This window comes from Panthera uncia (genome assembly GCF_023721935.1).
Source record: "Panthera uncia isolate 11264 chromosome C1 unlocalized genomic scaffold, Puncia_PCG_1.0 HiC_scaffold_3, whole genome shotgun sequence".
Classification (NCBI taxonomy): domain Eukaryota; kingdom Metazoa; phylum Chordata; class Mammalia; order Carnivora; family Felidae; genus Panthera; species Panthera uncia.
Genome location: NW_026057584.1, coordinates 32,487,719 through 32,515,241, shown reverse-complemented (window position 1 = coordinate 32,515,241; position 27,523 = coordinate 32,487,719). Strand labels below are relative to the sequence as shown.

General features: G+C 39.3%; 1 protein-coding gene and 1 non-coding gene across 3 annotated transcripts in view; one reads left to right on the top strand and one right to left on the bottom strand.

The window, feature by feature from the left end:
• Positions 1-1,641: 1,641 nt before the first annotated feature.
• On the bottom strand, positions 1,642-1,746 carry LOC125911954 (U6 spliceosomal RNA). Its single transcript, XR_007454533.1, has one exon. It is a non-coding gene; the product is annotated as a U6 spliceosomal RNA (small nuclear RNA).
• A 9,029-nt stretch (positions 1,747-10,775) lies between these two features.
• LOC125911291 (cytochrome P450 20A1) overlaps positions 10,776-27,523 on the top strand; it is an 80,584-nt gene continuing 63,836 nt past the window's right edge. Inside the window, exons 1-4 of one of the 2 annotated variants that reach the window (XM_049615124.1) lie at positions 10,776-10,929; positions 18,167-18,216; positions 19,019-19,185; positions 21,719-21,861. In XM_049615124.1, coding sequence (XP_049471081.1) covers positions 10,858-10,929; positions 18,167-18,216; positions 19,019-19,185; positions 21,719-21,861 — 432 coding nt within the window. In that variant the 5' untranslated portion in view covers positions 10,776-10,857. Of the gene's footprint in view, positions 10,930-10,982; positions 11,550-18,166; positions 18,217-19,018; positions 19,186-21,718; positions 21,862-27,523 lie in introns of those variants that run through there. The other variant, XM_049615125.1, reaches the window with a different exon arrangement.

Below are 27,523 nucleotides of genomic sequence, written 5' to 3'. Positions count from 1 at the left end.
ACTTTTACAATTCTGGAGGTCAGAAGTTAGAAATCAGTTTCAGTGATTCAGTTCAGTTTGTTTCTGACTTTTCTTGTGTCCTTCCTATTAGGACTATTGTGATTATGTTGAGCCCACATGAATAATCCAACTTGATCTTTCCATTTCAAGAGTTTTAGTTTAATCACCTCTGCAAAGTGTATTTTACCATGTAAAATAACATTTACAAATTCCAGAGATTAGGATGTGGACATATTTGGGTGCCATTATTCAGCCTGATACACTAATGAATGTGGAAAATAGTACACAGCAGTTATGCATTCTTTTCTTTTTTGCTACCTGAGCCAAATTATTCCCTACTCTCTGAACAAAGAAAAATTCTCCTAATGGAAAGGATTTAAAAATTATCCTTTATATGTATTATGCCTCAATAAACTTGAAAAAAAATTTTTTTTATTTTTTGAGAGAGAGAGAGAGAGTGCGAGCAGGGGAGGGGCAGAGAAAGAGGGAGACACAGAATCCGAAGCAGGCTCCAGGCTCTGAGCTGTCGGCACAGAGCCTGACGTGGGCCTGAACCCACAAACTGTGAGATCATGACCTGAACTGAAGTCGGATGCTTAACCGACTGAGCCACCCAGGTGCCCCTGAAAAGATTATATTTTAAAAAATCTATCCAAGAAATACTATGACCCAAGATAAGCTAATTTGGCATTACTGCCAGGAAAACACTGCCAGGAACAAAAGATGTGAAATCTTGATTATAAAAACAGAGATACTGCTGAAATGAAAAATTAACTTTATAAAACAAATAATTTCTGAATTATGTGTCTATATTTTATTTTGTATCCAAACACACTAGACCATTCTAGAATACCTAGGCATGTGCAATAACTAAGTTCACCTATCTTTGTTAGTTTATTGAATTTCAATCATAAAAACCATAGTTTACACATATTTTAAATTTGACATTATGAAGGTATAATTTTAGGGCAGAAAGATAGAATATCACTTATGTAACAGTTTGTTAACTTCCTTTGTGAGTTCTAAAGTATTTTGACATGTCAACAAAATCCATACCAACATTCCCATCTCCCTAAATCTGTAGATTTCTTTCCCCTACAGCAGGGACCCACAAGCTTTTTCTGTTAAAGGACCAGATAATATTTTAGGCTTTGAGAGCCATGTGGTCTCTATCACAACTATTCAGTTCTGCCATTGTGGCATGAAAGCAGCCATAGACAATACATAAATAAATGAGCATAGCTGTCTTCCCATAAAACTTTATTTACAAAAACAGATGGGGCCCCAATTCCTTAGTTTGCTGACTCCCTGCCAGGAAATATCTGGCATCTCAACTTGAATGACTGTTGGCCAGTATTCAATCCAGGCTTCAGTTAACCAAACAAGCACATTCAGATCCAATATCAGGTGCTCAATGTAACACTAAAATCTCAAAGCCTGAATGAATGAAACCATATAAGTATACTTGCCCTTCCTAGCCTTTATATTTTATTCTTTTTAAACAGACATGCCTAGAATCCACCTATGTTCTCTCTGACACAAATTAACAAGGACTTACTGTTTGTTTGATGTAGTGTTCTGCTCCAGGTTCAGACAAAAGGGGGTGCATTGTATGTACAGAATTTTATTTTTATTATTTTTTAAAATATGCAACACTTCATGAATTTGCATGTCATCCTTGCTTAAGGGCCATGCTAATCTTCTCTATCATTCCAATTTTAGTATATGTGCTGCTGAAGTGAGCACTGTGTGTAGAGAATTTTAAAGAATAATAAACCAACTATATGTCTTCTTTTTATTATCACCATGTGCTGGAAATTATAAAAATGTCAGTAATAAATTCCTCCATTCTGCTGGGGGTGCTCCACCACTAGCCTCTTTTTGTTGAAATGCCACTGTTAGGTTATTTCCTCTAGGAACTGATTAGGCATTTCTCTTTGTGGGCCATGAGGAGTTTAACTCTCTCTATAAGCCTGGAGATAATGAGGGGATATGGGAGTTCCTCCGGATAAAAGGCAATCTCTTGTGATGTAACTGACCCAAGAGAAATTTCTAAAAGACTTTTATGTGATGAAAAGATGCTCAACATCACTCATCATCAGTGAAATACAAATCAAAACCACAATGAGATACCACCTCACAAGGTAAGAATGGCTAAAATTAACAACTCAGGCAACAACAGAGGCTGGTGAGGATGTGGAGAAAGAGGATCTGTTTTGCACTGCTGGTGGGAATGCAAACTGCTGCAGCCACTCTGGGAAACAGAATGGAGGTTCCTCAAAAAGTTAAAAATAGAGAGATTCCACCTACACCTGCCTAAATAACCCAGAACCGCCAGAGGATTAGCAGAACGGAGTCTCTGGAGCCAAGCGCAGACGAGAGGCCCACGGAAGAGGGTAGGAAGGGCGGCGAGGCGGTGCGCGCTCCACGGACTGGCGGGAGGGAGCCGGGGTGGAGGGGCGGCTTGCCAGCCAAGCAGAGCCCCCGAGTCTGGATGGCAAAAGCGGAGGGGCCGGACGGAGTATGTTCCGACAGCAAGCGCGACTTAGCGTCTGGGAGGTCATAAGTTAACAGCCCTGCTCGGAAAGCGGGAAGGCTGGAGGACAAAGGGAGGGAGAGCTGCTGAGCCCTCAGTTTGGTGGGGAACAAAGGCGCTCGCCAGCGCCATCTCCCCCGCCCATCCCCCAGCCAAAATCCCAAAGGGAACCAGTTCCTGCCAGGGAACTTGCTCGCTCCGCGCAAACACCCAACTCTGTGCTTCTGCGGAGCCAAACCTCCGGCAGCGGATCTGACTCCCTCCGCTGCCACAGGGCCCCTCCTGAAGTGGATCACCTAAGGAGAAGCGAGCTAAGCCTGCCCCTCCTGCCCCCGTGCACCTTGCCTACCCACCCCAGCTAATACGCCAGATCCCCAGCAACACAAGCCTGGCAGTGTGCAAGTAGCCCAGACGGGCCACGCCACCCCACAGTGAATCCCGCCCCTAGGAGAGGGGAAGAGAAGGCACACGCCAGTCTGACTGTGGCCCCAGCAGTGGGCTGGGGGCAGACATCGGGTCAGACTGCAGCCCCGCCCACCAACTCCAGTTACACACCACAGCACAGGGGAAGTGCCCTGTAGGTCCTCACCACTCCAGGGACTATCCAAAATGACCAAACGGAAGAATTCCCCTCAGAAGAATCTCCAGGAAATAACAACAGCTAATGAACTGATCAAAAAGGATTTAAATAATATAACAGAAAGTGAATTTAGAATAATAGTCATAAAATTAATTGCTGGGCTTGAAAACAGTATAGAGGACAGCAGAGAATCTCTTGCTACAGAGATCAAGGGACTAAGGAACAGTCACGAGGAGCTGAAAAGCGCTTTAAACGAAATGCAAAACAAAATGGAAACAACAACAGCTCGGATTGAAGAGGCAGAGGAGAGAATAGGTGAACTAGAAGATAAAGTTATGGAAAAAGAGGAAGCTGAGAAAAAGAGAGATAAAAAAATCCAGGAGTATGAGGGGAAAATTAGAGAACTAAGTGATACACTAAAAAGAAATAATATACGCATAATTGGTATCCCAGAGGCGGAAGAGAGAGGGAAAGGTCCTGAAGGGGTACTTGAAGAAATAATAGCTGAGAACTTCCCTGAACTGGGGAAGGAAAAAGGCATTGAAATCCAAGAGGCACAGAGAACTCCCTTCAGACGTAACTTGAATCGATCTTCTGCACGACATATCATAGTGAAACTGGCAAAATACAAGGATAAAGAGAAAATTCTGAAAGCAGCAAGGGATAAACGTGCCCTCACATATAAAGGGAGACCTATAAGACTCGTGACTGATCTCTCTTTTGAAACTTGGCAGGCCAGAAAGGCTTGGCACGATATCTTCAGTGTGCTAAACAGAAAAAATATGCAGCCGAGAATCCTTTATCCAGCAAGTCTGTCATTTAGAATAGAAGGAGAGATAAAGGTCTTCCCAAACAAACAAAAACTGAAGGGATTTGTCACCACTAAACCAGCCCTACAAGAGATCCTAAGGGGGATCCTGTGAGACAAAGTATCAGAGACATCACTACAAGCATAAAACATACAGCCATCACAATGACTCTAAACCCATATCTTTCTATAATAACACTGAATGTAAATAGATTAAATGCACCAACCAAAAGACATAGGGTATCAGAATGGATAAAAAAACAAGACCCATCTATTTGCTGTCTACAAGAGACTCATTTTAGATCTGAGGACACCTTTAGATTGAGAGTGAGGAGATGGAGAACTATTTATCATGCTACTGGAAGCCAAAAGAAAGCTGGAGTAGCCATACTTATATCAGACAAACTAGACTTTAAATTAAAGGCTGTAGCAAGAGATGAAGAAGGGCATTATATAATAATTACAGGGTCTATCCATCAGGAAGAGCTAACAATTATAAATGTCTATGCGCCGAATACCGGAGCCCCCAAATATATAAAACAATTACTCACAAACATAAGCAAACTTATTGATAAGAATGTTATTGCAGGGGACTTTAACACTCCAGTTACAGAAATGGATAGATCATCTAGACACATGGTCAATAAAGAAACAAGGGCCCTGAATGATATATTGGATCAGATGGACTTGACAGATATAATTAGAACTCTGCATCCCAAAGCAACAGAATATACTTTCTTCTCGAGTGCACATGGAACATTCTCTAAGATAGATCACATACTGGGTCACAAAACAGCCCTTCATAAGTTTACAAGAATTGAAATTATACCATGCATACTTTCAGACCACAATGCTATGAAGCTTGAAATCAACCACAGGAAAAAGTCTGGAAAACCTCCAAAAGCATGGAGGTTAAAGAACACCCTACTAAAGAATGAGTGGGTCAACCAGGCAATTAGAGAAGAAATTAAAAAATATATGGAAACAAATGAAAATGAAAATACAACAATCCAGACGCTTTGGGATGCAGCAAAGGCAGTCCTGAGAGGAAAATACATCGCAATCCAGGCCTATCTCAAGAAACAAGGAAAATCCCAAATACAAAATCTAACAGCACACCTAAAGGAAATAGAAGCAGAACAGCAAAGGCAGCCTAAACCCAGCAGAAGAAGAGAAATAATAAAGATCAGAGCAGAAATAAACAATATAGAGTCTAAAAAAACAGTAGAGCAGATCAACGAAACCAAGAGTTGGTTTTTTGAAAAAATAAACAAAATTGACAAACCTCTAGCCAGGCTTCTCAAAAAGAAAAGGGAGATGAACCCAAATAGATAAAATCATGAATGAAAATGGAATTATTACAACCAATCCCTCAGAGATACAAACAATTATCAGGGAATACTATGAAAAATTATATGCCAACAAATTGGACAACCTGGAAGAAATGGACAAATTCCTAAACACCCACACTCTTCCAAAATTCAATCAGGAGGAAATAGAAAGCTTGAACAGACCCATAACCAGAGAAGAAATTGAATTCAGTTATCAAAAATCTCCCAACAAATAAGAGTCCAGGACCAGATGGCTTCCCAGGGGAGTTCTACCAGACGTTTAAAGCAGAGATAATACCTATCCTTCTCAAGCTATTCCAAGAAATAGAAAGGGAGGGAAAACTTCCAGACTCATTCTATGAAGCCAGCATTACTTTGATTCCTAAACCAGACAGAGACCCAGTAAAAAAAGAGAACTACAGGCCAATACCCCTGATGAATATGGATGCAAAAATTCTCAATAAGATACTAGCAAATCGAATTCAACAGCATATAAAAAGAATTATTCACCATGATCAAGTGGGATTCATTCCTGGGATGCAGGGCTGGTTCAACATTCGCAAATCAATCAACGTGATACATCACATTAACAAAAAAAAAGAGAAGAACCATATGATCCTGTCAATCGATGCAGAAAAGGCCTTTGACAAAATCCAGCACCCTTTCTTAATAAAAACCCTTGAGAAAGTCGGGATAGAAGGAACATACTTAAAGATCATAAAAGCCATTTGTGAAAAGCCCACAGCTAACATCATCCTCAATGGGGAAAAACTGAGAGCTTTTTCCCTGAGATCAGGAACACGACAGGGATGCCCACTCTCACCGCTGTTGTTTAACATAGTGCTGGAAGTTCTAGCATCAGCAATCAGACAACAAAAGGAAATCAAAGGCATCAAAATTGGCAAAGATGAAGTCAAGCTTTCACTTTTTGCAGATGACATGATATTATGCATGGAAAATCCGACAGACTCCACCAAAAGTCTGCTAGAACTGATACATGAATTCAGCAAAGTTGCAGGATACAAAATCACTGTACAGAAATCAGTTGCATTCTTATACACTAACAATGAAGCAACAGAAAGACAAATAAAGAAACTGATCCCATTCACAATTGCACCAAGAAGCATAAAATACCTAGGAATAAATCTAACCAAAGATGTAAAAGATCTGTATGCTGAAAACTATAGAAAGCTTATGAAGGTAATTGAAGAAGATATAAAGAAATGGAAAGACATTCCCTGCTCATGGATTGGAAGAACAAATATTGTCAAAATGTCAATACTACCCAAAGCTATCTACACATTCAATGCAATCCCAATCAAAATTGCACCAGCATTCTTCTCGAAACCAGAACAAGCAATCCTAAAATTCATATGGAACCACAAAAGGCCCCGAATAGCCAAAGTAATTTTGAAGAAGAAGACCAAAGCAGGAGGCATCACAATCCCAGACTTTAGCCTCTACTACAAAGCTGTCATCATCAAGACAGCATGGTATTGGCACAAAAACAGACACATAGACCAATGGAATAGAATAGAAACCCCAGAACTAGACCCACAAACGTATGGCCAACTCATCTTTGACAAAGCAGGAAAGAACATCCAATGGAAAAAAGACAGTCTCTTTAACAAATGGTGCTGGGAGAACTGGACAGCAACATGCAGAAGGTTGAAACTAGACCACTTTCTCACACCATTCACAAAAATAAATTCAAAATGGATAAAGGACCTGAATGTGAGACAGGAAACCATCAAAACCTTAGAGGAGAAAGCAGGAAAAGACCTCTCTGACCTCAGCCGTAGCAATCTCTTACTCGACACATCCCCAAAGGCAAGGGAATTAAAAGCAAAAATGAATTACTGGGACCTTATGAAGATAAAAAGCTTCTGCACAGCAAAGGAAACAACCAACAAAACTAAAAGGCAACCAACGGAATGGGAAAAGATATTTGCAAATGACATATCGGACAAAGGGCTAGTATCCAAAATCTATGAAGAGCTCACCAAACTCCACACCCGAAAAACAAATAACCCAGTGAAGAAATGGGCAGAAAACATGAATAGACACTTCTCTAAAGAAGACATCCAGATGGCCAACAGACACATGAAAAGATGTTCAACATCACTCCTTATCAGGGAAATACAAATCAAAACCACACTCAGATATCACCTCACGCCAGTCAGAGTGGCCAAAATGAACAAATCAGGACACTATAGATGCTGGAGAGGATGTGGAGAAACAGGAACCCTCTTGCACTGTTGGTGGGAATGCAAACTGGTGCAGCCACTCCGGAAAGCAGTGTGGAGGTTCCTCAGAAAATTAAAAATACACCTACCCTATGACCCAGCAATAGCACTGCTAGGAATTTACCCAAGGGATACAGGAGTACTGATGCATAGGGGCACTTGTACCCCAATGTTTATAGCAGCACTCTCAACAATAGCCAAATTATGGAAAGAGCCTAAATGTCCATCAACTGATGAATGGATAAAGAAATTGTGGTTTATATACACAATGGAATACTACGTGGCAATGAGAAAGAATGAAATATAGCCTTTTGTAGCAACGTGGATGGAACTGGAGAGTGTGATGCTAAGTGAAATAAGCCATACAGAGAAAGACAGATACCATATGTTTTCACTCTTATGTGGATCCTGAGAAACGTAACAGAAGCCCATGGGGGAGGGGAAGGAAAAAAAAAAAAAGAGGTTAGAGTGGGAGAGAGCCAAACATAAGAGACTGTTAAAAACTGAGAACAAACTGAGGGTTGATGGGGGGTGGGAGGGAGGGGAGGGTGGGTGATGGGTATTGAGGAGGGCACCTTTTGGGATGAGCACTGGGTGTTGTATGGAAACCAATTTGACAATAAACTTCATATATTGAGAAAAAAAAAAAAGTTAAAAATAGAACTACCCTATGACCCAGCAATTGCACTACTAGGTATTATCCAAGGAATATAGGTGTGCTGTTTCAAAGGGGCACATGCACCCCAATGTTTGTAGCAGAGCTATTGATATAATAGCCAAAGTATGGAAAGATCCCACATGTCCATCAACAGATAAATAAAGATGTGGTATATATATACAATGGAGTATTACTCGGCAATCAAAAATAATGAAATCTTGCCATTTGCAACTATGTGGATGGGACTAGAGGGTATTATGCTAAGCGAAAATAGTTAGAGAAAGACAAATATATGACTTCAGACATATGGACTTTAAGATACAAAACAGATGGGGGAGCCTGGGTGGTTCAGTCAGTTCAGTGTCCGACTTTGGTTCAGGTCATGATCTCACCGTTCGTGGGCTCGAGCCCCGCATCAGACTCTGTGCTGACAGTTTGGAGCCTGGAGCCTGCTTCGGATTCTGTGTCTGCCTCTCTCTCTGCTCCTCCCCTGCTCATATGCTCTCTCTCAAAAATAAATAAAGATTAAAAAAAATTTTTTAAGATACAAAACAGATGAACATAAGGGAAGGGAGGCAAAATTAATATAAAAACGGAGGGGGACAAAACGTAAGAGACTCTTACATACAGAGAACAAACTGAGGGTTGCTGGAAGGGTTGTGTTTGGGGGGGATGGGCTAAATGGGGAAGGGGCATTAAGGAGGAGACTTGGTGGGATGAGCACTGGGTGCTATACATAGGGGATGAATCACTGGAATCTATTCCAGAAATCATTATTGCACTACATGCTAACTAACTTGGATGTAAATTTAAAAATAAATAAAAAATAAAAATAAATGCTCGGTGATAGTCATCACATCACTATGGTATTTAAATTCCTTTTCATACATTTAAAAGAGATACAATAATTTCAAATGTGAATATTTATAATACACTAAAAATTTAATCCTTTTAAGTCAAGATAAAAATTTTAGATGTCAACATCAAAATGTGTGAAAGTATATACATGGTTTCATAAAATATTTTTAGGTAGGGGCACCTGGGTGGCTCAGTTGGTAAAGCCTCCGACTTCGGCTTAGGTTGGTGGGTTCCAGCCTCACGTCAGCTCTGGGCTGACAGCTCAGAGCCTGAGCCTACTTCAGACTCTGTGTCTCCCTCTCTCTCTGCCTGTCCCCCACTCGAGCTCTGTCTCTGTTTCAAAAATAAATAAAACATTAAAATAAATAAATACATACATACATACTTTTCTCTTTAAAAAAAGTACAATTTCTGCGAAATAAAATATCAAATAGCAACATTTATATTTGCTATAGATGCCAAAAGCCTTGGCATTTTCAATGAGATGTTTCATGCTTACTCGAGAAGTCATTTATCACAGATGTTCTAAAATGCAATCTCAAATGATTCCACTTACTGAATTGCTGCCTTTGTGTGTGAATGTATGTGTGTCTGTGTGTGTGTGAGAGGCACACTTTATACTATGAAAGCTATAAAAACCATACATACTTTGAGTGTGCATTCACTAAATGGAACACCAGTAAGTAATGGCCTTTGCCTTACATTATACATATCAAAACTTCTAAATCACGGCTTGGGTGGCTTGGTTGGTAAGGTGTGGGACTGTTGATTTCAGCTCAGGTCATAATCTCCCAGTACGTCGGACAGAACTCTGGGACTGGGTCCAGGCTGACAGTCTGGAGCCTGCTTAGGATTTTCTCGCTCTCTCTTTCTCTGCCTCTCTCCTGCTCAAGCGCTCTCTCAAAATTAATAAACAAACAAACAAACAAAGCCTTCTGAGTCCTGTGAAAAAGAAGAGGGATCCTAGGATATTTTTATGTTCAGAATAACTAGTGCTAAATACTAACGAGCATTTTGCCAGGAACTGTATTAAGTACTTTCCATAAAATACCTCATTTATTCCAGCAGGCAACTCTGTGTGGTATTATTTCCATTGCTTTATACATAAGGAAATGGAAGCTTAGAAAATTCAATTTTCTGAAACTCTAGCAGAGTCAGGAAATCTTACCATAACTGAACAGTTCGCTGCCTTCAATCACGAGAAAGTGTCAAGGAATCACATGTATTAGCACTTCAAATAAATTATTTTTCGAAACAAGGAACATCTAACGATGCTTGACTCTTAGACACTCCTGTCCAGGTTAGCTTGGGTCAGTGGTTCTCACGGTGTTTAACAGCTTTGTTAAATAAAGCACAGACTTGCGGAATCCCTCTCGCTCCCAGGGTGGGGTAGAGAATCAGAATTCCTAGCAAGTTTCCCGGTGCTGCTGCTGCTGCTCCGGAAGCTACGCCGTAAGAATCTTTGGTTTATGAGTTTTAATCCTAAAACCATTGGGACAAGTGTTGGTCTGGGCAGAGCGATGGTAACTCCTAACGTGTTTCAGAAGCCTAGACTCCACTTTCTCCTGCGACAGGAACCCCCAAATCGTGGGCGTGCCCCGAGGCCTTGTCCGCCGCCAACTCCGCCCTGGGGTGTGGCTCCGGCCCCGCCGCGGGCCTCGGCGCTCCATTGCTCTCCCCGCCAGCCTCGCCTGGCCCCGGCCCCGCCCCCCGGTGGGCCCATTGGCTCGCAAGGTCCACCGGGCGCCTCTGCCCTCACGCCCATTCCGCAGAGCTGGCCAGGCTGAGGCGCTGCTGCCGGAGCGCGGGGTGTGAGACGTGGCTCGTTGGCGGAAGAGCCATGTTGGACTTTGCGATCTTCGCCGTTACCTTCCTGCTGGCGTTGGTGGCAGCGGTGCTCTACCTCTATCCGGTAATCGCCGTCTCGGCCTCGGGGTCTCTGACAGCCGCCCCAGCCTCTGTTGCCGCATCCGCGTCGCGCTGCGCACAGTGGGCCGCAGGGAGCGGGCCTGAGAGGAGGGCTCCCGCTCTCGCTTGTGTTCCCGTTCCCGCATCGCGCAGCTGCAGCTCTCGGGCATGTGACGCCTCGCGGGGTGCGCGCGGGCTGCGCTGGGAGAAGAGCGGAGCGGGCGGCTCGAGGACCCCTCTGGCGCGCACGGCCAAGGACGCGTTGCCGCCTGAGGGCTTAGGGCCGTTCTTCTGGGTTCTGCCTACCTGCTCCCGGCACTTGCCACGCCTCTGTCATAGGCTGCGTGAGCAGTACTTTGGGGTGACTTTTCGGCAGTAATCCTGCCAAACCCAAATTCCATTTTCCAGGGTGTCTGGGAGGAAACTTGAGGGTGCGAGAGTGCTCCACTCCTTTGTCCTTTTCTGAGGATTCTCCTGGATTTTTTTTTTTTTTTTTCTCCTTCGTGCCCTGCCTTTCGATCAGTCTTTCGGTCTGTTAACGAAATCCAAAGTCCTCACGGCCCAGATCGGTCTTGCTCTTCGCAGGGCCTCGGAAGCAAATGGAGCTGTGGAATGAGCGTTGTGGTGGGTTAGTTCCTGAGCTTGAAGTAGCGACTTTGCGTTAGCTCTGAATCTTGTTCTACTAGACTTACCTGCTTGCCTTTATCAGTCTCAGAGGGTGATTCTGAGAGGGAAAGGAGCTAGTAGATGAACAATCATCTCTTAACCTGTTTACAAAACACGGTGGTGTTTTTGTGGAAAAAGTTAAGTAGCTGAGCTCCCCAAAACCTCACTGATAATAATGAGGGAACACCTTAAATGTTCAGAGATGGTAAATGGATTAGATTGGAATATTGCAGCTACACAACCTGTAATGTCCTGTATCCTATTTATCTAGAAACTAAAGGTTTAATGACTCCAGATCCTGAGGGTTTTTTTTTTTTTTAATTTTTTAAATGTGTGTTTATTTTTGAGAGGGAGAGACAGCACAACGGGAAGGGCAGAGAGGGGGAAGGGCAGAGAGAGAGAGAGAGAAGAGAGGGAGACAGAATCCGAAGCAGGCTCCAGGCTCTGAACTGTCAGCACAGAGCTGGTTGCAGGGCTCGAACCCACCAGCCATGAGATCGTGACCTGAGCCGAAGTTGGACCCTCCAACAACTGAGCCACCCAGGTGCCTCTCCAGATCTTGAATTTTTGATAATCTTTAAATGAGATTGCCCTTTGATTAGTCTATAGGAAGGAGCACTGTTTAGTCTTTCAGCCAGATATGGTTCCATGTACTGGCTATACAGCAGTGAACAAACCAGGCAGAAAATTCATATTCTGGTGAGGGGGAACAGATAATATAAACAAATAACACTAAAATACTAGTATTAAGTATTATGGAGCCAAATAAAGTTGGGAACAGGTAGTGTTATTTTAAAGTAGGATGGTCAGTTTTTTTAAGGAAAAATATTCCAGAGTGGCTGCACCAATTTGCATTCCCACCAACAATGCAAGAGGATTTCTTTCTCTCTACATCCTTGCTAACAGTTGTTATTTCTTGAGTAGAACTATCCTACAATCCAGTAATTGTACTACTGAGTATGTAACAAAAAATGCAAAAACTCTAATTCAAAGGGATACATGCATCCCTATAGAGCATTATTTATAGCAGCCAAATTATGGAAGTGGTGCAAGTGTCCATCCATAGATGAATAAAGAAGATGTGGTGTATACTTACAATGGAATATTATTCAGCCATAAAAAAGAATGAGATCTTGCCATTTGTAGTGACATGGATAGAGCTAGAGAGTATAATGCTAAGTGAAATAAGTCAGAGAAAGACAAATACCCTATGATTTCATTCATTTTTGGCATTTAAGAAAGAATAAATGAGCAAAGGGGGGAAAAGAGACAAACTAAGAAACAGACTCTTAACTATAGAGAACAAACTGATGGTTATGAGGAGAGGTAGTGGGAGGATGGGTGAGATAGGTGATGGGGTTTAAAGAGTGCACTTGTCACGGTGAGCCCCACATGTTGTGTGAAAGTGTTAAATCACTATATTGTACACCTGAAACTAACACGGTATATTAACTATACTGGAATTTAAAATTAAAAATATTAATAAAATAGGATGACCAAGAGGTAAGGAGAAATTGGAAGAGAGACCTGAAGGAGATGAGGGAGGGAGCAAGCCATTCAAGTATCTGAGAAAGCATTCCAGACAAAGAGAATAGCATATGCACATCTTCGGGGGGAAACATCCTAATGTGTTCCAGGAAAACAGAAGACTAGTGTGGCTGGAGTGGAGTAAGAAAGATAAAATCAGAATGATGGGGAGGAAAGGCAGGTTTTTGTTGTAGGCCAGTTTATGGACTTGGCATTCATTCTGAAGTAGGCCACTGGAGGGTTTCAACAGAAGAGTGACATTTTAAATTTAAGGGAGTTAAAAATTTAATATTATTAGTTAAATCTTAAGCAAATCATTTTGACGGATATGTTAAGAATAAACTTGTGGACCTAGGGTAAGGGTAGAAGTAGGCAGGGTAGTTAGGAAGCTGTTAAAATAATTTTGGTGAGATCTGGTGCTAGCTTGATAGCAGAGATGGTGTGGAGGGAAGAGGGGTATGTTTCATTTGGAGCATAGACAATTTAATAGGAGGGAAGGTGGAATATATCGGCATACATGTAGGCAGATGATAGTCATGGTGTGGAAGTTATTTCCTGATTGCTTTCATTTTTTCAATGGAAAAGTAGCAAGATTATCAGTTACTGGTGGGGATAGGGGATTTAAAGAAAGAAAAGGAGCAGAAGAGCCATCTAGAAGATTACAGAATGATAGACTAGGGAAGTGTGTGATTTCCAGGCAGTTCACTGGAGGTTCATGAAATTAAAATAAGACTAGTCAGCATGGTTGTGTTTCTCTTCAGCTGTGTGGATTCAGGGACAGTTTGTCAGATGTTGGATTTAATTAGAATTGGTGTTTTGCTGGGACACCAGGATATAGGGCAAAAGGATACAGGACAAAGGAATGTTTATAATGACGTACCATGGAATCTAAGCTGAGTAAAGTGGAAAATGAATATGTAAGTGGATGTGTTAAAAGTACTTTTTGGGGTAAAAATAGTTTTTGGAGTGAAGATAATAAAAATAGTTGAGAAGGAAAGATAGGAGGTGCTTGGAGATTTGGATGCTTAATTCTGGAGATGTTGAAGTTCTTGGTCATGTAAAAATCTAATTTATGGGGACGCCTGGGTGGCTCTGTTGGTTGAGCGTTCAGCTTTGGTTCAGGGCATGATCTCGTGGTTTGTGAGTTCGAGCCCTGCATTGGGCTCTGTGCTGACAGCTCAGAGCCTAGAGCCTGCTTCGGGTTCTGTGTCTCCCTCTCTCTCTCTGCCTCTCCTCCATTCACACACTCTCTATCAAAAACAAACGTTAAGAATTTAAAAAAAAAAATCTAATGTATGACCATGGGAATGAGTTGCTAAGATAGGGTGGAGGCTTGAATAGGGGAGAGATGGGTCAGGGAAAGAGGATAAACTTCTGTAGGTATAGGAGTCTGGGGATGAGAGAAGACCTAAGGTTGGTAGTCCTGGCCTTTGTGTGGTGTCTAATATAAGTAAGGAAAAAGATCATAATAACACTCTGGATAGTCTCAAGGCCAATGGTAGTGGTGAGGCAGTGAAATGGGGAGATTGAAGTTTTGCAGGGTTTTGTCCAGGTGCATACCAATTTTGGGATCCCTCTCATCATTTTAGCTATTTGGGAGATGTGGATGTAGTAAAGAGTGGGAGAGCATTTTACCTGGCATTCTGAGGTTCACTCTTCATTTTTGCGGATGAAATGTGGCATTTGCTATAGGAACCATTTTATCCAGAGGATGCACAGACTTCTAATGCTACCTCTTCCTGTTTGCTGATGGAGTTGTGGAAGCCAGGATTAGGTTAGTGGAGAGGGATTGTACTTAGTATTTCCACATCGTTAGAGTTTATTCACCCCTGCGTGTCAGTAGTTTTTTCCAAATATTCAACATTTCTGTCATAACACTACTCTGTGAAGGTGTCCAAATATTCAAAGACATCAGTTGCATTTTCTTCAGCATGAAGATACACATTCTGGAGCCATCCATCTTCCTTCCCCAGCTGGTACTGGTTATAGTCTCCTTCAGTTTAGCTCTTGTTCTTTTACTATCACTGTGGGTATTCTCTTCACCTGTGTTATGTACCCTATTTCCTACATGCCTCACAATCCTTTCTTGTTTCACTTGCTATATATGCTGCAGTGCATCATTTTACAGTAGCTTCCTAAGAAAGTGTGCATGGAAAATACATTTTATGAAACCTAGCTTATTTGAAAGGTTCTGTTCTAGCTTTACACTTGAATAATAGTTTGGCTTCGTATTAGATTATAGAATATTTTCCCTTAGAATTATAGGTGCAACCACTCCGCCAGCCTGTTTTTCCTGAATTTGGAATCTTGAGGTTTACTTCCAGAAGGATGGTAATCAGAGGAATAAAGAATCTGTATGCCAACTTTTTAAGAATTGGTTAAGTCTGTGTCTTACCTTATGTCTTATCCAGGCTTTCTGGTTACTGAGTGCAAATCTGATTGCTTTTTTAGGAATCCTCCTTCTTCCTCTGCAGACTCCTAGAGGAGGCCTCTCAACTATGTCAATTAATCACTTCTCCAACAGCTTAACACTTTCAGAAATTTGTTGAATTGTTCATTCTGTTATTTCCTCTCCCTTTCTCTTTATTTTTGTTTTCTCCTTCCTTATTCACTTTCATTTAGTGGGATTTCAGAAGGAACAGATAATTGATGAATGTTATGGATTTACCATGTTTAAAGAGAAATCAAGAAGCTTGCTTTATGATTAATAATTTTATCCCAGGAAATTGAAAGTAGGATTTTTTATACCACTGGGTTTATCTTTTTTCTAATTTCCTCCCTATTTAAAATATTAAACTTGAAAGTTTCCATTATTGATGACTGTAGGACAGAATTATACACTGTAGATTTCATTGTTATCAGCTAAATACAAGTGACACATACTATGCATACTATTACCTAGATAGCATTCTTGTAGTATTTAGCAGAAACTGAAAAACTCTATAGTTAGTACCGTTCAATCTAGTATTTCTCTTTTGGCATATATACCCCAAAGGAGGAAAAAAGTAAAGTTTTACAAAGATTTTTATAGCACTACTTATATTAATGAAAAAACAAAAGAAAGAAAAAAAAATAGCCGAGATGTTTTATAGCAGTATAGTAGGAAAATGATAAAGCAATTTCCTTTTTAAAAATTTTTTAAAATTCAATTAAAAAATTTTTTTTTAGTGTTTATTTATTTTTGAAGAAGAGAGAGACAGAGCATGAGCGAGGGAGGGGCAGAGAGAGAGGGAGACACAGAATCCGAAGCAGGCTCCAGGCTCTGAGCTGTCAGCACAGAACCCGATGCGGGGCTTGAACTCATGAGTTATGAGATCATGACCTGAGCCAAAGTCAGACGCTTAACCAACTGAGCCACTCAGGTGGCCCTCAATGTTTTTTTAGTTTTTAAAAATGTTTATTTATTTATTTTTGAGAGACAGGGAGAGTGCACAAGCAGGGAAGGAGAAGAGAGACAGAAGGAGATACAGAATCTGAAGCAGGCTCCAGGCTCTGAGCTGTCCGCTCAGAGCCTGATGTGGGGCTTGCACCCAGGAACTGCAAGATCATGACTTGAGCTGAAGACGAATGCTTAACTGATGAGCCACCCAGGTGCCCTATGCAATTTCTACTACATGATGAACATAGTTTAGCCTTTAAATGTTCAAGTATGTTGAATCACTATGTTGTACACATGAAACTAATATAACACTGTATGTTAACTATATTAGAATTAAAAATAAAAAAGGAAACCTCTTCTTTTAATTAAGATATAAAACAATAAATGCTCAAGTAAAGAAATATTTATTCATTTACTTATGTAATGTTAATTAGGAAAAAGAAAGGGGGCAGAATGCTAGATAGATAAATGCTGACTAATATTAATCAAAATTGTTGACAAAATTCAGAATTGATCCTGGAGTATTTCATGTTATTTTTTCTATAAATATTTAGTTTATTTAAAAATGATAAAAAGCTGGGGAGCCTAGGTGGCTCAGTCTGTTAAGCATCTGACTTCGGCTCAGGTTATGATCTCATGGTTTGTGACTTCGAGCCCCGCGTCGGGCTCTGTGCTGACAGCTCGGAGCCTGGAGCCTGCTTTGGATTCTGTGTCTCTCTCTCTGTCTGCCCCTCCCCACACACACTCTGTCTCTCTCAAGAGTGAATACACATCAAAAGAAAATTATAAAAAGTCATATTAAAGAATAATATGCTTGTCATAAGATAAAAAACTAAGAAAAAAATAACATTGATCCCAAAACATAGCAGCTGTAACCCCAGTATAAAATTGTAAATATTAAAATTTTACATACTTTTCCCCAGTTCATTTTAGAGGTTACTTGAGCAATTTGCTATGAATTATTTTATTATTTGTATGCCACACACCTCAGTGACTGTATGACCCTGACAATGATGACTATATTTGGGCCGTCTGAATGGCTCAGTCAGTTAAGCATCTAATTCTTAATTTCAGCTCAGGTCATGATCTCGCAGTCATGAGATTGAGCCCCAAGTCAGGCTCTACACTGAGCATGGAACCTGCTTAAGATTCTCTCTCTCCCTCTGCCCCTTTCCCCTACTTGTGCATGCTTTCTCTAAAATAATTTAAAAACTGACTACATTAAAGCAAAAGATGAATATCATATTGTATTTTGGTAAATTCTTTGGCTAGAAAGAGAACAGTTTTAGGAATGAAACTCTTGTAAGCATGACATTGATTTTTTTTTATAAGCCAAGCCAGAAGGGACCATACGTAGACTCAGAACAACAACAAAAAAGGTACTTTGTTATATATTAGTTGATGTAGAATGGATATTAAAACTTTCAAACTTGTTAGTTTAATTGACACAGAGGAAGCATATTAAGATTATTCTTTTAAATACAAAGAACCCAGTTTTTGTATTTTAATACAGAAAGAATTCTTGATATTCAACCAAATTGGAAAGCCATCACTTAGTCATGCAGATGTCTTGGCAAAACATCTGACTTATGGGTTATGTGATTATACATTAAGTTATATGTTATACATTAAGTCATTATACTAAACTATTTTAAAATTTCTCCTTAAGGCTTCTAGACAAGCTGCAGGAATTCCAGGGATTACTCCAACTGAAGAAAAGTGAGTAGTTATTATTGTTATTATTTTTTGGAATTCAGTAGAGTTAACTCTTATTTAATTTTTGGTATCAAAACTAAACCATATTTGTAAATTACATAGTTTATTTAATTCCTTTATTTACTCTAAATTTATCTCTGGGCCTAAACCTGAACTTTGTTAAGAACAGAAAGGAGAGCTGTATAAACAAAAACTTTAATTGCTTTCAGGTATCTGGCTGGCTTATTCATTAGAACATCCAACTCTTGATCTCAGGGTTGTGAGTTCAAGCTTCACTTCGGGTGTAGAGTTTACTTTAAAAAATAAATAAGAAATAAAAAGTTACACACACAAAATCTGAAAAAAAAAAAACCCAAAACTTTAATTGCTTTCACTTTCTCTAGCCAGAGTATTGAAAATAAAAAACAATAATTAAGATAGAAGGAAATTAGAAAAAAATGCCAGAACTGATCTGATGATTTAAATCAGCCTATGATGATGTTCATTGCTATTTCAAAATGAGATGTTGCAAAAATGGGGTTATTTTCCATTGTGTAAGTCAGATGTTCCTTGTGTAGCTTTTTTCTTGGTTTGAATTGTTACAAATTCTCAAAATATCAGAAAAATCCATATCTAAATATAACTACAAAAAGTAAGGAGTCAAATTTAATTAAGTTTTAGATTTTGCAATAATTTGCATTTCATTCAACTCTGCTCTCATCTGTTGACACAGTTTATTCAGTATCAGTTATTGTTTTTCTGATTCTTCCAAGTTAAATTTCTTATTTTTCCAAGTTATTTTTTTCAAATGTTGTTCTTTTCTCAGAGATGGTAATCTTCCAGATATTGTGAAGAGTGGAAGTTTGCATGAGTTCCTGGTTAATTTGCATGAGGGATATGGGCCTGTGGTCTCTTTCTGGTTTGGCAGGCGCCTTGTGGTTAGTTTGGGCACTGTTGATGTCCTGAAGCAGCATATCAACCCCAATAAGACATGTAAGTTTATTTTTTTTCTAATTATCTGATCCTTATCTTTTACGAATAAACATCTATACATGAAGAGCCACACATTGTTCATGGGTAAGACTAGCTAACATTTGTTGAATGTTTTATACTATATGCCAGGCATTATGCTAAGGTCTGTATAATTAGTACCTCACTGAAGTTACAGTATTGTAAAATGATTATTTTTCTCCTCAGTTTATAGATATATACAGTAGAATCCCAATATAAATTCCAACAGGATTTTTTTGAAAAAAATAGATCCAGGGTGCATCTGGAATAGTAAAGGTACTTGAGCAGTCAGAAAGCATCTAGAGAAGAATATTCATGAGGGGAATACTTATACCATCTGATAGAGCAATGTGCTATAAATCTAGATTAATTTAAAGAATCTTGTATTATGATAAGACTAGACAGATTGATGGAGTAGGTAGTCTGGTAGACAAACCAAGTATACATGATAAGAGAGCATTTTATGATAAAGGGGAAAGGTGATAAACGGTTTTGGAAAACTGGTTAGCTATTTGGAAAAAATAAATCTGCATCCCTGCCTTGCTCTTTATAGCAAAATAAATTCCAAATGATTAAAATTTAAAGTCCTAAAAAGTATTAGAAGAAAAAGTGGTTAAATATCAAATTGAGGATAGGTGTTGATAAACCTTTTCTTACCATGAGATCTAGGAGCCATCAAGCACAAGATAGGTAAACTATCTTAAATTTTTATGTAAATCTATATAAAAATGAGAAACTTCAGTACAATAAAAAGCACAGATTACTACCCATGATGTGTAGTTGATTACTATATTTCTGTAAAATAAAAAGGCACCCTGAAAAAGTTTAAAAGAGATGGGGAAACTATTTACCATCCATATATATAAGTAAAAACTAGTAAGAAAATAAAAATAAAATGGAGATATAGAAAAATGGGCAAAAACAAGGTAATTAAGAAAAGAGGAAATAAAAATGGCCAATAAATAAATGAAGATTTCAACCTGTCTAATAATTAGTGGGATGCAAATACAAGTTTTACCTATCTTACTTGGAAGATATGAAAAATATTGGCAAAATGCATTGTTGCTAAGGGAATAGGCAAACATGGAATGTAAATATTTTATAAACTTGGGAGAGAGGGTTGGCAGGATCTTTGATTTAGCAATAATATCATAAAGAATTTATCATAAGTTGATATTCATATAATGAGAAAAGACATATTAATATTATTTACAATAAAAATTTGAAGCAAAGTTAAATGTTAGTGGCTGAATGAAAAAATATAATCAGGCCTTAATATGCTGATGTAGATTTATTTTGTTTACCAAATATCTATATGGCCTACTATATGCCAATACTATTATAAGCCATTTACAGATATTAACTCATTTAATCCTTAGAACAACCTTATGAAGTAGACATTAGAGAAAACTTAGGTGCAAAGAGGTTAGGTCATTGGCCCAAGATCACACAACTTATTAGTGATAGAAATGGGACTTGAAGGTAAGCAGTCTGGCCTGAGTTTGTGTTCTTAATCACTAAGCTTTCCATAACATGGAAGGATGGCTCTGTCAGGAAATGCAGAGATGAGTAAAACCAGACGTGGTCTCTGCTCCTGTGGAGCTTATGGTGTATTGGGGAGTAGGAGAACCATGTAAACATTGAAGTGATCATACTAATGAACTGGGAGAAGTGCTCTGAAAGAAGTGTTTGTATTTGTAAAATCTGACATTTTTCTGTTTCCTTCTGTTAAGTAATGTTAACAGCTATAAAAACAAAACAAAACAAAACAAAAGCAGTCTTATTGGGGCAGCTGCGTGGCTCAGTTGGTTGAGCAGCGACTCTTGACTTCGGCTCAGGTCATGATAGCACAGTCATGAGATTGAACCCTGTTTGGGGCTCTGAGCTGAGCGTAGAGCCTGCTTGGGATTCTCTCTCCCTCTGCCCCTCCTCTCTCTCTCTCTGTCAAAAAAAAAAAAAAAATGCAGTCTCAAAAATGTTTAACATTATCTCTCTGGTGAAATTTAGATGAATTTTCTTTTGTATTTTACTGTTGTTTTAATTGTTTACAATGACAATGTATTTTTTTTGTATGAAACAATATAGTCATTAAAGAAACACTTAAAAAATGGATGAAAGAGAAAAAAGAAATTTCTGCACTCAGCCAAATAATTTTAACTGTAATACTTAACCTTTACACACCAATAACAATTTTGCTTTAAAACCAGTGGAATGAGCTTTTTTAAAAATCAAAGATATTGTTGTCATGTAGGTAGAATATTTATGTTAAGTATTAATTATTTATAGTGTAATTGCCAGTCAGGATATTGTATTCTTAACAGTTTTTATTGCCTCTTGAACTGTTCATATTTAGGAAAGATAATGAAGGGAGTTGGGAAAAAAGTTGGCATGCTGTTAGCTACAGTCCCCTACCTCCTTGATCTCTTTGTTTTGTGCTAGGTTTTTATAGTTGTTTTCTTTGTTTTCAGTTCTGTTGCCCACTTGGACTCAGAAATGCTTAATTTGTCTGTTTCAGCGGACCCTTTTGAAACCATGCTTAAGTCATTATTAAGGTATCAATCTGATGGTGGGAATGTGAATGAAAACCACATGAGGAAAAAATTATATGAAAGCGGTGTGACTAATTCTCTGCAGAGTAATTTTGCTCTCCTGCTAAAGGTAAGGTGATGAGAAGTGTGGCCCAGAATTCTTTAATACAGATGATAGTATATTTTTGACTATTAGTGTGTCTTGTCTTTGCTACTTTTTTTCTTGTCTTTCTAAGCTTATTTTTATTCTCCTGAAATTCTAAAACAAAACAAACAACAATAAATAATCTTCACACCTGTACTCTTCTGTGTAAGCTGGAATAATGGGAATGGAGAGAACCTGAACAAATTTTCTGTGTCAATAGATTTGTCCTTTGTGTTCAGGCCAGACTCTAAACTAGTCCCAAACCCTGATCTAAGCTCACTTAAAACACATTCTCTTGTTAAAACTGCAGATTTACTGGGCCTCTGCATAGACAAAACTAAATCATACTGCAGAGGGATCTGGCATTTTTTTTAAACAATTTTTTAAATTTATTTTTATTTTATTTACTTATTAAAGCATTTTTTTAGATGTTTTATTTTATATTTGAGAGAGACAGAGAGAGAGCATGGGCAGGTGAGGGGCAGAAAGATGGAGACACAATCTGAAGCAGGCTCCAGGCTCCGAGCTGTCAGCACAGAGCCCAACGTGGGGCTCAGACTCATGAGCAGTGAGAACACTACCTGAGCCACAATCAAACGCTTAACTGACTGAGCCACCCAGCAGCCCCAACAGTTTTTTTTTTTTAATTTTTTTAATGTTTATTTATTTTTGAGATAGAAAGAGAGCACGCATGAGTGGGGGAGGGGAAGATAGAAGTGGAAACACAGAATCTGAAGCAGGCTCCAGGCTCTGAGCTGTCAGCACAGAACCTACCACAGGGCTCACTCAAACTCACAAACTGCAAGATCATACCTGAGCCGACGTCCGATGCTTAACCAACTGAGCCACCCAGGCGCTCCTTAATTTTTTTAATGTTTATTTATTTTTTGAGAGAGAGTGCGAGTGGGGAAGGAGCAGAGAGAGAGGAAGACACAGAATCTGAAGCAGGCTCTAGGCTCTGAGTTGTTAGCACAGAGCCCGATGGAGGCTCAAACCCTCCAACTGTGAGATTGTGACCTGAGCCAAAGTTGGACACAACCAGCTGAGCCACCCAGGCACCCCTAGGGATCTGACATTTTTAAGATGTTCCACAAATGACTTATTTACAAAGTTTGAGAACAATAGTAATCCATACTATTTACTTTTTGTCCCTAAAGATCCTTAGCTGAGCCCTATGTGCTGACAGTTCTCTGTGTCCCAATAGCACTGTTCCAAACCTTCACCCTTATTCTACTATTGCTAACAAATCCCTTTGCTTGCTGTAGGTGTCTTTGCCTCCTGGTTTGCTGAGACCATAGTGTCCCTTACCTGTAAATTCCCTCAATATCCTATTTCCCCACAAACAAACTCTATCCATCTCAATCTTGTTCTTTCTTGTCATTTTAAATCTTAAAGAACCCTTTCTTCTGTACAAAACTAATCCATCCATTTGTGCTCTTTAAAAACAATGGAATTGGGGCACCTGGGTGGTTTAGTTGGTTGAGCGACCGACTTCGGCTCAGGTCATGATCTCACAGTTTGTGAGTTCAAGCCCTGCATGGGGCTCTGTGCTGACAGATTAGAGCCTGGAGCCTGCCTCAGATTCTGTCTCCCTCTCTCTTTGCCCCTCCCCCACTCATATTCTGTCTCTCTCAAAAATAAATAAACATTTAAAAAAATTTTAATAATGGAATTTATAAAATTAACGTATGGTTGCTGTAGAAAACATTTTATTTTTTATTTTTTTTAATGTTTATTTTTGAGAGAGAGACAGAGACAGAGCACAAGTCGGGGAGGGGCAGAGAGAGGGGGAGACACATAATCCAAAGAAGGCTCCAGGCTCTGAGCTGTCAGCACAGAGTCTGACCCGGGGCTGGAACTCACGGACTATGAGATCATGGCCTGAGCTGAAGTCGGATGCTCAACCAACTGAGCCACCCAGCCACCCCGGAAAACATTAACTTTATTATTATTTTTTTTATAATGTTTATTTTGAGGGAGAGAAAGTGGGGGAGCGGCAGAGAGAGAGAGAGAGAGAGAGAGGATCCCAAGCAGGCTCTGTGCCATCAGCTCAGAGCCCGATGTGGGGCTCAAACTCACAAATTAGTGAGATCATGAGCTGAGCTGAAGTCAAGAGTTGGACATTTAGCCGACTGAGCCACCCAGGTGCCCCAGAAAGCATTATTAGCTTTAAATAAATCATTCATAATATCACTATAGATGTATGTGTGGTTGAGATCATACTGTATGTATAATTTTATATACTTTTCACCTTAAAATGTATCACAAACGTTTTTCCATGCCATTAGAATTTCCCCCAAAATAACTAAAATTATGTTTACTTTTTTCTGATTCATTTTATAAAATATGGAAAAATTTAGGAAATCCTAAGGAAAAAAAATAAACATTTTTAATGCTATCCATTACTCATTGATAACCATGTTCAACATTTTAAAATGCTTTCTATCATTTTATTTTTTCTGTACACATTAGAATTTTAAACAGCATCATACTATATTGATAGTTTTAGATTCTGAATTGTTTTTAAGATTTTATTTTTAAGTAATCTCTACATCCAAACTCACAACCCCAAGATCAAGAGTCACATGCTTTACTGACTGAGTCAACCAGGTGCCCCTAGATTCTGCATTTTTATTTCCATTTTATTATAAGCACTTATAACATTATTCTTTGATAATTACATTTGAAAAGAGTGTCTACTCTCAATTTTACCTTCCAAATATCTTTCAAATTGATCTTCTTTCAATCAGCACTGCCACCATCCTAGTTTAAGCTTCCATAATCTTACCTCGATTGCTTGTTTTTTTAACTTCTCTCTGCCCTTCTCCCCTAATCCGTTTTCTATCCTCTGCAGGGATTCTTAAACTCTTCTTATGACACATATCCCTTGTACCTTTAGTGAAACCTATGGAGTCCTTCTGAGAATAACATTTTAAAATGTGTACCTACAGGGCTGTCTGTGTGGCTCTCAGTTGGACATCTGACCCTTGATCTTGACTCAGATCATGATCTCTTTGTTCGTGAGTTTGAGCCCCACATTGGGGCTCTGTGCTGATGGCACAGAGCCTGCTTGGGATTCTGTCTCTCCTTCTCTCAGCCCCTCACCTGCTTTTATGCTCTCTCTCTCTCTTAAGATAAATAAATAAACTTAAAAATATGTGTAACTACAAGGGAAAACGATATACTAATAAGAATATTATTTTTTTAAAATTTGTGATATTTTAATGTATATACCTCATCTTCATTATTTTTTTTAACGTTTTATTTATTTTTGAGAGCGCAAGTGGGGTAGGAGCAGAGAGAGTGGGGGACAGAAGATCCAAAGCAGCCTCTGTGCTGAGAACAGTGAGCCTGATGTGGGGCTCAAACTCTCATGTGAGAGCATAACCTGAGCCGAAATCGGATGCTCAACCGACTGAACCACCCAGGTGCCTCTATACATCATTATTAATTCATTAAATAACAAGATCTAGCAATGTTTCTAAAACTTCCATAATTTTAATTAAGTTTTTACATTTAATGGATTCTATTTTAATTTTTTATTATTTTTAAGTTTTTATTTAAATTTCAGTTAACATTAGTGTTATATTAGTTTCAGGTGTATAATATAATGATTCAGCAATTCCATAAATCACCTGGTAGTAATCACAAGTGCACTCCTTAATTCCCATCACCTATCTCCCTTCTGGTAACCATCAGTTTGTTCTGTACAGTTGAATCTGTTTCTTGGTTTGCCTCTCTCTCTCTCCCTCTCTCTCTCTCTCTCTCTCTCTTTCTCTCTCTCTCTCTCTCTCATTTTTTTCCCTCCCTTTGCTTCTTTGTTTTGTGTTTTAAATTCCACATATGAGTGAAATCATATGGTATTTTCTGATGGAAAATACTGTCTTTTCTGACGGACTTATTTATCATAATACTCTCTCACTCTACCCATGTTGTTACAAATGGCAACAACAATGCAAAAGATTTCCTTCTTTTTATGGGTGATTAATATTCCGTTGTATACATATACACCACATCTTCTTTATTCATTTATCAATGGATGGACATGAGCTATTTCCATAATTTGGCTATTGTAAATAATGCTGCTTTAGGGCCGCCTGGGTGGATTAGTCAGTTAAGCATCCGACTTTGGCTCGGGTCGTGATCTCATGGTTTGAGCCCTGTGTCAGGCTCTGTGCTGACAGCTCAGAACCTGGAGCCTGCTTTGGATTCTGTGTCTCCCTCTCTTTCTGTCCCTTCCCCACTTGCACTCCTATCTCCCTCTCTCTCAAAAATAAATAATAAACGTTAAAAAAATTTTAAAAACAAAAAATAATGCTACTTTAAACATCGAAGTGCATGTATCCTTTTGAATTAGTACTTTTGTATTCTTTAAATACCTAATAGTGTGATTGCTGGATCATAGGGTATAAAACTTTCATAAATTAACTAACTGATGGATTGGGGCATGGAGCCCAATACAGGGGTTGAACTCATAACCTTGAGATCAAGACCTGAGCTGAGATCAAGAGTTGGATGCTTAACCATCTGAACCACCCCGGTGCCCCAAAACTTCCATAATATTAAAGTAATGGCATTATGAGGGACAAAACCATTATTTTGAGAGTTTTGTAATAAGTGTCATATGATGTGTACATATTTGAAATTTGTATCGATGACAGAGTCAAAGGACCTATATTCACAATTAAAAGAAATGCTAAATTTCAATCAGGGGTGAGTAAAAAATAAAGATTTTTCTCCTTCATTCAATTTCATGAACTCCTGGATTCTAGGTAGAGACCCTTTTGTGTCTGTGGACTTGAGATTCAAAACCTGTGAGAATAGATATTTTCAAAATGCAATTCTTAGTTTAATTTTTTAAAAATGTTTTTATTTATTTATTTTTAATTTTTTTTAAGTTTATTTATTTTTGACAGAGAGAGACATAGTGCAAGCAGGGGACAGGCAGAGAGAGAGGGAGACACAGAATCCGAAGCAGCCTCCAGGCTCCGAGCTGTCAGCACAGAGCCTGATGTGGGGCTTGAACCCATGGACCATGAGATCATGACCTGAGCCGAAGTCAGACACTGAACCGACTGAGCCACCCAGGCACCCCTGTTTTTATTTATTTTTGAGAGAGAAAGAGAGACACAGAGCGTGAGTGAGGGAGGGGCAGAGAGAGAGGGAGACACAGAATCTGAAGCAGGCTCCAGGCTCTGAGCTGGCAGCACAGAGCCCAACGCAAGGCTCGAGCTTGTGAACCATGAGATCATGACCTGAGCCAAAGTTGGACACTTAACCAACTGAGCCACCCACGTGCCCCTGCAATTCTTATTTTATTATTTCCTTAATCAAAAACCTCCACTGGCTTCCCTTTGCTCTTGGGACAAATTCCAGAATATTTAATGTAAGTTTTAAAGGCCATTTGTGATTTAGCTTGCCTACTTTTCCACCCTCATTTCTCATTCTTATTTGTGCTTATACTCTAGCCACTTTGGTTTTCTTTTAGTTTTATACCTTGTTCTCTCCTGTCTCAAGGCCTCTGTATATGCTGTTCTCATCGCTTAGATTGTCTCCTCTAACTACTCACATACCTAGTAAATGCAAGTTCATCTTTTAGCTCTTAGTTTGAATGTCACTCCTCAGGGAAACCATCTCTAATTATTCC